The following is a 12,976-nucleotide window of genomic DNA, read 5'->3' on the forward strand; positions in this document are numbered from 1 at the left end:
ATATATATATATATATATATATATATATATATATATATATATATATATATATATATATATATATATATATATATATATAATTAGTTACGTCCGGGTGGTGGAAGCACTGGACCGTACACCGATTTCCCCTGAGAAGGCAGCCAAGCTGGTCACCCCGCCAGAGGGTCCTGATGCACGGCAGCCGGAGCACTATAGGTAGCTGGACAGTCCGTAGAGAAGCAGGAAAGGTGGATGATGCTGAACCCACGGAGTTCTGGACGGTAGTCCGGGTGACGAGGCTCAGGGTCCGAGGCCGGGTTATAGGGTCAGGCGGGATCCGGAACCTGCTGAGCGATGGAACAGATCACCGAACGGAGCCAGAGACTGGAGACTGGCGGAGCTGTAGAGGTGGTGGGACATCCGCCGAAGTCACCGTCAGGGTCCAGGGATGGACTTGGTTCGGAGCGACTGGCGTGGCAGGATAGGCTCTACGAGACAGGACAGGGTTAACACAAGGCAAAGCACAGGGCAAAGCAATACGGGGACCTGAACACTAGCTTGCTAAACACGTAGAACAGGCCCCGCCCACCAGGAAAGAGAAACCTTATATACCCTGTACCTGTCTATGCAATATCCTGTTTCCGGGTGCTGGCTCTTTAAGAAAGGGTCAATGACCGCGCGCGCGCCCTAATGCGCATGCGCGAGGCCCGTGTGCCAGAAGCCAGTCCAGGAAGTGGTGAGGAGGAAGCAGGAGCGCCCGGCTGGGAGTCCCACGTCGCAGAGGAGCGCCGGGAGCGGGGAGCTGGACGCATGGAGGCCGCAGGCGGGTAAGAGGAGGCCGGGACCGGAGTGGTAAGCAGGGGACGCCGCCGGGGAGCGGACCACGGGGACCGGAAAACGGGACCAGGGGACCGGGAAGCGTGACAATATATATATATATATATATATATATATATATATATATGGTACTGTTCAAAACTATGAGTCGGGGTGTGGAGAAATTGCTGTACAGTAGGAAGATAGTTAAGGGTGTAATTATTTTTTTTTTATTAATTACCAAAATACAAAGTTGATGAACAAAAGAAAGATTTATATCAACTCAATATTTGATGTGACTGCCCCTTTTCCAAATCAGCATCAATACTTCTAGCTACAGGTGAGCACAGTTTTTGATGGAACTTGGCACATGGAGGTTATTGCAAACATCTTGGAGAAGTAACCGCAGATCTGTGGATGTAGTCTTGCACAAATCTTTCTGTCTATTTATGTAATCCCACACAGGCTTGATGATGTTAAAATCAGGGCTTTGCAGGGCTTATATTATAACTTCCAGGACTGTTTGTTCTTCTTTACACTGAAGATCGTTCTTAATAACACTAGTTGTATGTTTGGGTTCATTGTTCAAATGCAGAACACATTTGGAGCCAATCAGATTCCTCCCTGATGGTACTGTATGAGAGATATGAGTATCTGACATCTTTTTAGCATGTATTTAAATTGACCAAATCCCCAACTCTCTATGCTGAAATGTAGCCCGACTTGCAAGGAACTTCCCCCAAGCTTGACAGTTGCCTACAGATGCTAATTATTGCACAGCTTTCCTGCTGTTCCGTAAACAGACTACATTATATTAGAGCCAAATAGATCAAACTTTTACTTCATCAGAGCACCTGCTGCCATTTTTCTGTTCTTATATTTTCATACATACTTGAGTCACTTGGTCTTGTTTCAGTATCAAATGTATGACTTTTTAGCCACAATTTTTCCATGACAACCACTTTTAGCCAATCCTTTCCAAACAGTAGATGGGTATAGCTGGGTTGCACTGGTAGCCGGCAATTCTGAGCCAATGACATTACTGGATATCTTCTTATTTTGAAGGAAAGTAAACATGTTGAGTCTTTCATCTGCTATATTAAAGGGAACCTGTCAGGTCCCCTATGCCCTCCAACTTAGTAGCATTCACACCTGAATGCCCAAATTCCTTGCCAAACCAGCCCTGTATAATGCTATTCACTAATATGAATGTTTTGAAAAACTACTTTTAAACTTCACTTTCCCTATGCTAATTATGCTTGTTGCAGGGGCGTTTTCTCCCCACGCTAGTCTGCCCTTTTTCCATGTTTCCACTCCACTATGGGTATGGTAACATGATTTCCACGAGCTGGCGCATCACAGCCAGCTAATGGAAATCTTACACATGCACGCAGCTCATTTTGACCAGTGCTCTTCAGAAGCAGGGTGGATGCTTCCCGGCTTCATTAGGTGCACTACACATGACCGTAAGTTCAGAAGATGTGAATTTGAACCATCTGCTGAACGTCCGGTCATGCACAGTGTGCCTAATGAAGCTGGAAAGCGTATGTGGCGCCTCTGAGCCTTCAGTCGCCATAGAGGTACTGGACCTCAGCCAGATGTGTAGTATCCCATTCTCGGGGAAGGAGGGGGGGTCCCAAATCGGTATACACACAACACAGGCACTCTCATTTAGCAACACTCCACTAGACCGTGGTTAGGGCAAGTTGCACCTTTGATGCGCCATAGGAACGCACAGTCCGAAGCCAGGCTGGGAGGTGGAGTCTAGTTAGTGGGAGCAGACTGTAGAACGTTGGCGAGTTAGGAAGGAGCAGTGGAGGCGTAAAGACCTGTGGTCTGGAGCTGCAGCAGCTTGGCCCAGGCACACGACAGAGAGTCCTAGAGCCCACGGGAAGTGCACCATACTCTCGTGGTCTCGTTCCACAGATGACATTCCGGAGTGGAGGGACTTGGCCGCAGAAGGAGACCGGCCCCTCAACTAGTGGAGAACTTTAAGACTCAGCTAGCAAACTAGAGGCTGAGGTTGCTTCAAGTGCAGAAGCCACATCCACACACATCCAGTGAAAAGGTGACCACATAGGGCCAAGAAATAGAGCTTTAAGCCACCCGACATGGTCCGCAGACACCGGCTCGGGGCTCTGTGTGTGCAGGCGTGGGACAGGCGGGAGAGGTCAGCGCAGGAAGACGACCAGGAAGGGAACACAGAAGGGTGTACCGGTTTGTGCCTCCGAACTATCTGGCATCGGCTGGAGCCCATCACAGCAGGACTCAGCACACCAAGGGCAGCATTTGTCTAGATGTGCTAACCTAGAACTGTTAACTGTGAGTAAAGACCTTGTGACTGCATCCCTGTCATCCGGTTATTTCCTGCGCCTCCAGCCTGGCACCCCGCTGTTACAGACTACTACTCCCAACACCCTGGGGTCCTGCTCTACCTGTGGAGAGAGATTCCAACTCTGCTGTGTCACCACCGACCCCAGGGGAAACTGAACAGCAGCGGCGGCAGCGCTCTTGCTGCATACCACAGGTGGCGTCACGATATCTCCCCTGTAAATATTTCCCCCACCATCATCAGCCATTTATTAAAACAACACCGCCGGGGAGCCGCGGCCCGGTAACAAGTAACCCCCAGGCCCCTGTGCGGGCGTGTCACGTACACCTGGCTTCAAAGGCATACTGTTGCAGCTGAAATGAGCCATGCGCATGCGTGAGATTTCCACGACCTGGTGGTGACATCAGCTCGTGGAAATCATGTTATCACACCAACAGGGGCATGGAAACATGGAAAAAGGGCCAACTAGTCTGGGGAACTAATGCCCCTGCAACTAGTCAAGGCCCTAATTAACATAGGGAAAGTGAGATTTTCATTTTTTCTAAACATTCATATTACTATAGAGCATTAGACATGGCTGGTTGTGTGTTACGTCACCACCGGAGTCCACTCCAGCAACTTCTACTCTGATCGCCAGGCGACGCCGTGTTCCTGCCGTGGATGGTCCTGGTGATGGGAGAGGAGTAGATGCCAGCGGCGCCGGTTGGCGCAGGCTCCACTCATCCACTGGGTTGGGTTTCCTTGGGATCTGCACTGACTGACTATAGGTGGCGTGTGTCTTCCAGCTGAAGTTACCATCATTCAGCTATAGCCAATGGGAAGACACCACACCCTTTTTAATTCCCCTCCTGTCTGCTGACCACTGCCAGAGATAGTTCTGATATTCTTACTCCTGTTCTGCCCTGTTCTGTTTTGTGATTCTGGTGTTCTGACTTTTCCTTGTTTCCTGACTACCTCTTCTGCCTGCTGTTCATGTACCTCGCTGTCCGATCCGGATTTGACCTCTGCTATGTTTTCTGATTACATCCTTGCCTACCGATTCTGTCCCTGTTCTGCAATTCCTGGTTTGACCCTGCCTGACGATTACTCTCTCACACTGCTGCCTTCCACAGGTAGTGATCTCCAGGGCCCTGTGTAATTCCAAATCCCTGTATAGGGGTTAAAGAGTTTCAGGGTTCTGCGGTCCTGCTTGGTGAAGCGGTTTCCCTCTAGCCTGTCCATTACAGCTCGTCTGAGTCTGTGGATCCAGGCAGGCGTTACATTGGGGTGGGAATTTGGGCGTACAGGTATCAATGCTGCTGGGTTAGAGGGCATGGGGGACCTGACAGGTTCCCTCTAAGTTTCCCTGGCAGACCAGTGACTCTTTGGTCCTCAGTCGTGATGGGCGAACTCAGACTGTAAAAGTCTGGATCTCAGGGAATTTCAGGTAAATTTCCAGATCTGGTCATCTGGATAATAAAAAAAATAATTAAGTGAAGAGAAAGAAAATAGGAATAAAGCAGGTGCGTTGTACTTACCGAGTCTACACGCAGCTGTAACACTATTTCAAGGACTGCTCATTACCCTCATGCATATTTAATGCTTCCCTCGCCCACTGTTAGTCCCAGCGTCTCTGATTGGTTGCAGTCAGACCACGCCCCACCCTGTGTGACAACGTATCTGACTGTTTGAAATTGCATACTCTACCTGCCTATGTATAGTGGTGCAAAAATAAAATAAAAAATTGGGATAGGGTCCCCCTATATTATGATACCCAGCATAGATAAAACACATGACTACAGGCTGCAGCCCCCAGACGTGTGCTTATCTTGGCTTTGTATCAACCTACCTAATGTGGCTTTTTCTTTTTTTAAAAAAAAGTTAAATAAATAGCTTAGAAATAGCAGCCTGCAGCCACCCAGAATTGTCGCCACCATTAGATGTGACAATCCCGGCACTTTACACTGCTCATACCGATTGTCCTGGTGCGGTGGCAATTAGGGTAATAAGGGGTTAATGATAGCTCACAGGTGCCACTAAACCCTAGATTAGTAATGGGAGGCATCTATGAGACCCCCACATTAATAATCTAAGTGAAAAGAAATAAACACAAACACCGAAAAATTCTTCATTTGAATGAAATGCAAAAAAACACCCTCTTTCACCCATTTATTAACCACAAACACTTAGTTCCAACGTAATCCACACTCGGTCCCACGTCATGATGATTCCAGCTCTGATACATACATACTGAAGACAGAACATGTCCGCACGCTGTGGGCTCCACGCAAAGTCTGACTTAGCTGCAGTGATGTCACTCAGTTTATCTGCGGTCATAAATGTTGTTTCCCACGGTACCCCACCTGTGACTGCAGGTAAACTGACCTCAAGTGACGTCATTAAATTCAGTGACCTGACCTCAAGCGAGGTCACTGAGTTCACAGACCTGCATTTCCTGGCAGAAAACCAAGGTTTTTTTGTCAAGAGAAACAGATTTGGTGCTGATATTTCCATCATATTGCTGCACCAAATCTGCATTTTTAGGCAAAAAAACCCGCATCAAAACATGATGCAGTTTTGATATGATAGTGATGTGATTTTTTGCCAGGAGATGCAGATTTGGTTTAGGACTATGGTGTATAAATTTCAGCACCAAATCTGCATGTCTTGGCAAAAAAATGCACAATCTCAGTGCGGTTTTCTGCTAGAAGATGCAAATTTGGTGCTAAGATGGTGTCAAAACTGTTATGGTGTTTTTTTTTAACTACAGATGCAGATTTGGTGCTGAAATTTATTCCTGCACCAAATCTGCATCTCCTGGCAAATAATTGCATCACTACTGCATCAAAACCACATCGTGTTAAGATGAGTTGGGGTTTTTTTGCCAGAAGATGCAGGTTTGGATCAGGAATATGGTGTATAAATGTTAGCATCATATCTGCATCTCTTGGCAATAAAACATGTAGTTGTCTGCCAGGAGATGCAGATCTATGAACTCAGTGACCTCACTTGAGGTGACGTCACTGAGTTTAATGAGATTGCCTGAGGTCCGTTTACCTGTGGTCACAGGGGGAGTACCGTGTGAACCTCCAGCTATGACCACACATAAGCTGAGTGACATCACTGCTCATCATTGCAGCTCAGTCAGTCTCTGCCTGAATTCACAGGATGCAGACATGTTCTGTGCCCGCACACTGTGACTTCAGTATGTAGCAGAGCTGGAATTGTTATGGGACCTTGTGTGGTTTACATCAGACCTGAGTGGGGTAATATAGGGATGAAAGAGTGTGGGTTTTTTTGTATTTTATTTCAAATAAAAAAAATTTTTTGTGTTTGTGTTCATTTCTTTTCCTTTACAGATTACTAATGGGGGGGGGGTCTCACAGACTCCTCCCAATACTAATCTAGAGCCACCATACCAGGGTAATCAGGATGAGCCGGGTAAAGTGGCAGGATTGTCACAGCTAATGGATGCAATAATCCTGGGTGGCTGCCGGCTGCTATTTTTTGGCTCGGGGGCCAAATAACAATGGGCCTCCCCAGTCTGATAATAGCAGCTGTCAGATTTATGATGGTTGAGTAGTAAAATTGGGGGGGGGGACCATGCACTGTTTTTTATATTATTTATGTAAATATTTTTTAAAAAAAATCTACATGGGGTTCCTCTTATTTTGATACACAGCCAAGATAAGCACATAGCTGTGGGCTGCAGCTTGTATCCGTATGCGTTATCTGTGCTGGGTATCATAATATGGGGGGACTCTATGCCAATTTTTTAATTTATTTATTTTTACACCACTATACATATTCAGACAGCATCTGTGATTCCACACAGTCTGAAACGCTGTCACACAGTGTGGGGATGTGGTCTGATTGCAATCAATGACAGACGAGCTTAAACCACGGTGTAGACCTGTAAGAGTTTGCTAATAAGTATTGTAGGGATACGGCTCACTCGGAGGCAGTTGAGGTAGACATGGGAGGCGACATTAAACAAAAATTACTAGGCTGCTTTTTTAAGGCTCCATAAAGCAAGCCACCCACAAGGAAAATAAATGGCATTTCTTTGCAGGACAATAGAATACATAGTCCTAACAAAAACACTACAATATTATTTCAGCACATAAGTCCAAACATGGAGATATCACACAAGAGAATTTCTTACCTCCAGACACAGTTAATGATCACACCGGGACTTTCTTATGTCCACAATACCACACCCCAGGGTGGGGATACGTGAGCAGCCAATCCCACTCATATATCTGACTGCTCATAAACTGCCCCTTGTTAGCCCAATCCCTCTCAGTACCATACGTACTGTGAGCTTGCTTTGAATCACGATCTCTGTGATACATATCTCCCCTCTATGACGTGTCCAGATGCCATCTTGCAGTATAATGAGAATTTTTAAAGTGGAGCCAGATTTCACAATACAAATTGTATACAATATTAAATAGATCTCATAGCTCTGATGAAGCTGGTGTAGAAAACTTTGAAGCTGAAATGGCTGTATAATCCTTTTTGAAAGTTTTCTGCGGGATATTAAAATTAGTATTTAATGCACTGGATTTATAAAATGTTCATCTTAACATGGACATTCTGCTGTGGATTATCAAAGTAAGTACACCAGATTAATTGGATCTATAAGATACATTTAATAATGTGTACAATTTGTACTGAGAAATCTGGTGAGAAATCTTTTTTACATAACCACTGACTTTTTTTTTCTGGGAAATCTTATTTTGCTTCCTTTTTGACATTTAATCTACACAATATTTTGGAAAACTGCAATTGAAAAGGGCACATTATTCATTAATTAATGCAGGGGGCCTGGCCAGTTACTGTCACTTCATCAGTAATTAGATAGGGTCACATTATTGATTTCTGCTCCTTTTAAGCTACCATCAGAGTTAGTTTTATTGTTCGTATAGTTATTTATTACACTAATTTTGCACATAGCATATTCCTACACTAAGACATCTAAAATAGTAATAAACTTCCAGACACCATTTTCTGGCTTGTTTGTAAGCAAATGTGGCGCCCTGGACAAGCCAGGACGTCACAGGTACTGCAACAACACACCCCACACCCCGGTTAGGAACATCAAAGTCAGACACAAATCCTTGTTGCCTCCCTCCAGGGGCTGATGTCCACACCAGGTGGGGCGGAGCCAGGCGGTTGACTCCACCCACCAAGGAGTTCACAGTCCTGGAGGCGGGAAAAGGAAAGAGAGAAGTGAAGTGGAGTGAAAAAAAGTGGAAGGAGTAAGTGGTAGGAGAGGAGCAGACTAACCGTGTCCGGGTACGTGGCCCGGGCACCTGAGAGCAAGGTTGGCACACGGTGGTGACCGTCTGCAGGAGAGGCCGATTGACGCACAACCGTAAGGACCGGGGACGGGCGGTGGCCCGCCGGTACCGGATCGGGGAGCGAAGAGAAGCCAGCACCATCCGGCAGGGCCTACGGACCCCGACCAGGCTTGGAGTTGCCGTTAAAACCGGTCAAATCTGTCAGCGACGGGAACCTCCGAAGTTTCTCAGCAGTAAAGACCTGACTGAAGGCAACCGCTCAACCGTGAAGGGAAATACAGCTACCGCCACAGCTAGGGTTACCAGGGCCAGCGCCTGCGGGCAAAAGGGGCTCCTCCGGCAAATATACCGCTGAGGAGCGGGTTACCGGTGGGAAGCCATCGGGGCCGAGAACATAACACCGGTGCAGGGAGAGACAGTTACCGCCAACGTACCGGGAGTGACCGGCGCAGCCGTCTGTGGGACTCGTCCATCAAGCCGTTTGTTTTACCAGAGACTCTGTGTACGTTACTGGCTAAGTAAGTACCACCGTGCCGTCTGGCACTGCGCTGCCCCGCGACCCTGCACCTGGCCAAGCCCCGCAATCCACCTTACAGACAACAACTCCGGGCCCCGGGACTACCAAAATCCCCCTACCCACGTAGGGGAGAGAAACATCCAAGCTTCTCCCTGTCATCGCTCCCGGGATCCCCGTACAGAGCAGCGGTGGTACCTCAACCTCACCACACACCGTGGGTGGCGTCACAAACCGACATACCAAACACCAACAAACCACCCCTTTCACTCACGGAGGAGGAGCGACGCTCGTGTCCCCGGATCCGGCCCACCGCTCGAGCCACCGAGCAGCAGTAGCAGCAGCGCCGGACCCGAGCGTGGTGAGCGCAGCGCCCTCCCCGCCCGCGACAACTTGGCGTCACGAACAGGATCCTACCGTTCTACCGCCCGGTAGAAGTGCGCCTTGTGTCCCGCCGGAGGTGTCCGGCCGAAAATATTCGGAAGCCGCCATCTTGGGCGCGAAAAGTCCCCGCTCGAGCGTCTTCCCGAGCAGTGGAGGCGCGAAAGCCGTAGCTCCGCCCCTGAAGAGGAGGTGCCGGAAAGAGACCAAGGAGGGCACGGAAGGCGTCTGGCCGCATGTGGACCACGGCTATGAAAGCAGGGACGCCAGGACCCTGCGGCCATCTTTTGGTTCCTGGAAGAGGCCGCCGCAGCGATGCACCGTCCGATCAGCAACACCGTAGCCCCCGCGCCCGGCACCCATCCTGCTGTCCCAAAGATCAGCGCCCACATCCTGCTGTCCCAAGGATCAGCGCCCCCATCCTGCTGTCCCAAGGACCAGCGCCCCCATCCTGCTGTCCCAAGGATCAGCGCCCCCATCCTGCTGCCCCGGGGTCAGCACCCCCATCCTGCTGTCCCAAGGATCAGCGCCCCCATCCTGCTGTCCCAAGGACCAGCGCCCCCATCCTGCTGTCCCAAGGATCAGCGCCCCCATCCTGCTGTCTCAAGGATCAGCGCCCCCATCCGGCTGTCCCAAGGATCAGCGCCCCCATCCTGCTGTCCCAAGGACCAGCGCCCCCATCCTGCTGTCCCAAGCATCAGCGCCCCCATCCTGCTGTCCCAAGGATCAGCGCCCCCATCCTGCTGTCCCAAGGATCAGCGCCCCCATCCTGCTGTCCCAAGGATCAGCGCCCCCATCCTGCTGTCCCAAGGATCAGCGCCCCCATCCTGCTGTCCCAAGGATCAGTGCCCCCATCCTGCTGTCCCAAGGATCAGCGCCCCCATCCTGCTGTCCCAAGGATCAGTGCCCCCATCCTGCTGTCCCAAGGATCAGCGCCCCCATCCTGCTGTCCCAAGGATCAGTGCCCCCATCCTGCTGAACTGTAGTCAGTGCCCCCATCCTGCTGTCCCAAGGATCAGTGCCCCCATCCTGCTGTCCCAAGGATCAGCGCCCCCATCCTGCTGTCCCAAGGATCAGTGCCCCCATCCTGCTGTCCCAAGGATCAGCGCCCCCATCCTGCTGTCCCAAGGATCAGTGCCCCCATCCTGCTGTCCCAAGGACCAGCGCCCCCATCCTGCTGCGCCGGGGTCAGTGCTACAGGCCACAGCAAGGAGAAGACACCGGTGTTACCTAGCCGATGCCCCAGGGTCAGCGCTACAGGCCACAGCGAGGAGCACACGCTGGTGTAACCCCACCGACACCCCAGAGTTAGCACTACAGGCCACAGCGAGGAGCAGAGACCGGTGTAACCCAACCGATGTAACCGCCACACCTGGACTGATCCCCATGTGCACTGGTCAAACAGTGAAACCTGTGGAGCACAGCACAACAGGACGGCTCCACACCTCACTCATCATAGCAGCCTCGTCCACAGGCACCGACCCCTCCAGCTCCTGCACAGGGGGAAGAGAGCTGAAGACGTCTGTGGGGCCATGTCCCAGATGTCAGGGACGCGAGCGACCATGATCTCAGAGACATGCCTAAATACACCCAGAGAAACAGCACGTTTGCCCCACAGACAGAGGAGGGTCCACGCGGAGGGGACAGAATAGAAGGGTCCAGTGTGAGAGAACACAAGGGTCCAGAAATAGGGGGCTGAGAATAGAAGGGTCCAGATGAAGGGGCAAGATTAGAAGGGCTCTAAAAAAAGAAGGGGCAAGAATAGAAGGGTCCAGAGGGAGCAGGCAAAAATAGAAGGGTCCAGAGGGAGGGGACGCCTAGGAGTCCTGAAGAAGGTGGGGGGAACAGAAGTCTGTATGCACCACACTAACAGAGGTTGCTGCACCGTGGGGCCGTGCACCCTCTTGCCATTGTGCTCCTCAGATTGTCGTACATGGGCTTTATACAAGGCGCCTGCTATGTGGAGATTACTTGCAGATAATTAGGAGGACCAGTCGTCTTCTGCAGACGTCGCACACAGGCCTGCAGGGTCCGGTGGGGACTTACAAGCTCGTTCCTGGTGGCCATCTGGCGCCCCAGCTCCTGGTAGATCTTCTGCTGCTTCACCTCCTGCTGCAGAGACTTGATAAGCTGGTCCTGGCTGTGGAGCTCACTGGCCACATTCGTCTTCTGACTCTGCAGCTCCTCGATCTCCTTCATCTTCTTCTCCAGGTCTGTCTCCAGCTTCTCCACCTCCTCTACAAGAACAGTTCAGACTGCCAGGACCCCAGCACATACTCCCCCCCCTTTAAGAGACACCACGACACAATTTTTTCTTTAAAACAAACTTTTTATTTAACTTTGCTTTGGAGAGTCAAAGGAAATCAATGCTCTCATCTTTTGGGATAAAATTATGGTCACAGCTCTCCAAACAGGCGTTAAACCAGCCAAATATACCAGGGGTTTAGGTAAGGTACTGCCACTCGGCCGTCCCGCGCGGGTATTTCGCCTCCATTTTTCCTTATTTCCAACCCCTTCCGCCAAGGAGCAGCCAAATATCAACGAGCTGCGACCCCACCCACCAGGGACTGGAGCGCTTGCACGACACCCTCACGGATTCCTGCCATGAACACATCCTGCCCACTATCATTCAGATGCACTCCATCCGCCCGCAGGTAAGCCGCATTATCACCCTCCAGCTGGTGATGGCGGACGACAACCCCGTTTTTAAACCGGATGAATTTGGAGATACGCTGATTCAGTGTTCGCCGGGTTCGTTCTATAGCGAAACCTTCCCTAGCGCCATGCCAAACGAGCCGTGGAATTACCTCGGACCAAACCAGCTTCATTTGGGGGAAGAAGCAGGGGAATTTGTCCATATCTGACCGCATAAGGGTCAGTAACTCAGCCAACGGGAAAGAAACCAGGTCGTTACCCCCGGCGTGTATCACCATAACCACTGGGGAAGAGACCATCCTTGCTATCTTGACCACCTCCGGTAAAACTTGCGGCCAGGACAGGCCCCTGATACCTCTCCAGTTAACATCGATGTCGAGTAATCCCAAGGACCGGCCACCAGGTCGAGAGTCCGCTCTCCGAGCCGCCCAGTACACAAATGAATGACCTAGGATCCACACACTCGGACGGCTTGTATCTGAAAGGAAAACAATGTCAACCGCAGAAAAACAAATAAAACAGGTACCTTCGCCTTTGCAATGCTCCAGCTAACCACGTCCCGCTAGATCAGCCGCATGTGTTCCCAAACCACAGCGGCGTGCCCCTGTTACACCACCAACATGACAAGTTTACTTAAATGGAGACAGAACATTTATTATGTCTGAAGGCAAAATGTGAGTCACTGGTCTCAGTACAGACATCATTCACTGCAGCTTTGAAGACCGGCTGAGTCACAGGACAAACGCAGTTTCTGCGATTGACCGCCGGCTGGTCAGTATTATGGCAGAGCAGCGGATATGAGGCCTGTAAAGACTTCAGACATCCGAGAACCAACCACCAAAGCATGAACTCTATATAATATACACAGTGTGCAGAATTATTAGGCAAGTTGTATTTTAGAGGCTTTTTTTTATTATTGATCAACAGCTATGTTCTCAATCAACCCAAAAGACTCAAATATCAAAGCTTAATATTTTTGGAAATTGGAGTGTTTTGGGTTTTTTTTGATTTGGC

The 12,976-nt window shown here is 49.9% G+C and overlaps 1 protein-coding gene across 1 annotated transcript in view; it reads right to left on the reverse strand.

The window, feature by feature from the left end:
* Positions 1-11,789: 11,789 nt before the first annotated feature.
* LOC142250701 (mitogen-activated protein kinase-binding protein 1-like) overlaps positions 11,790-12,976 on the reverse strand; it is a 32,285-nt gene continuing 31,098 nt past the window's right edge. The window contains exon 8 of the mRNA XM_075322899.1: positions 11,790-12,440. Coding sequence (XP_075179014.1) covers positions 12,411-12,440 — 30 coding nt within the window. The 3' untranslated portion in view covers positions 11,790-12,410. The remainder of the gene's footprint in view (positions 12,441-12,976) is intronic.

Source organism: Anomaloglossus baeobatrachus, chromosome 9 (assembly GCF_048569485.1).
Source record: "Anomaloglossus baeobatrachus isolate aAnoBae1 chromosome 9, aAnoBae1.hap1, whole genome shotgun sequence".
In the NCBI taxonomy this organism is placed as follows: domain Eukaryota; kingdom Metazoa; phylum Chordata; class Amphibia; order Anura; family Aromobatidae; genus Anomaloglossus; species Anomaloglossus baeobatrachus.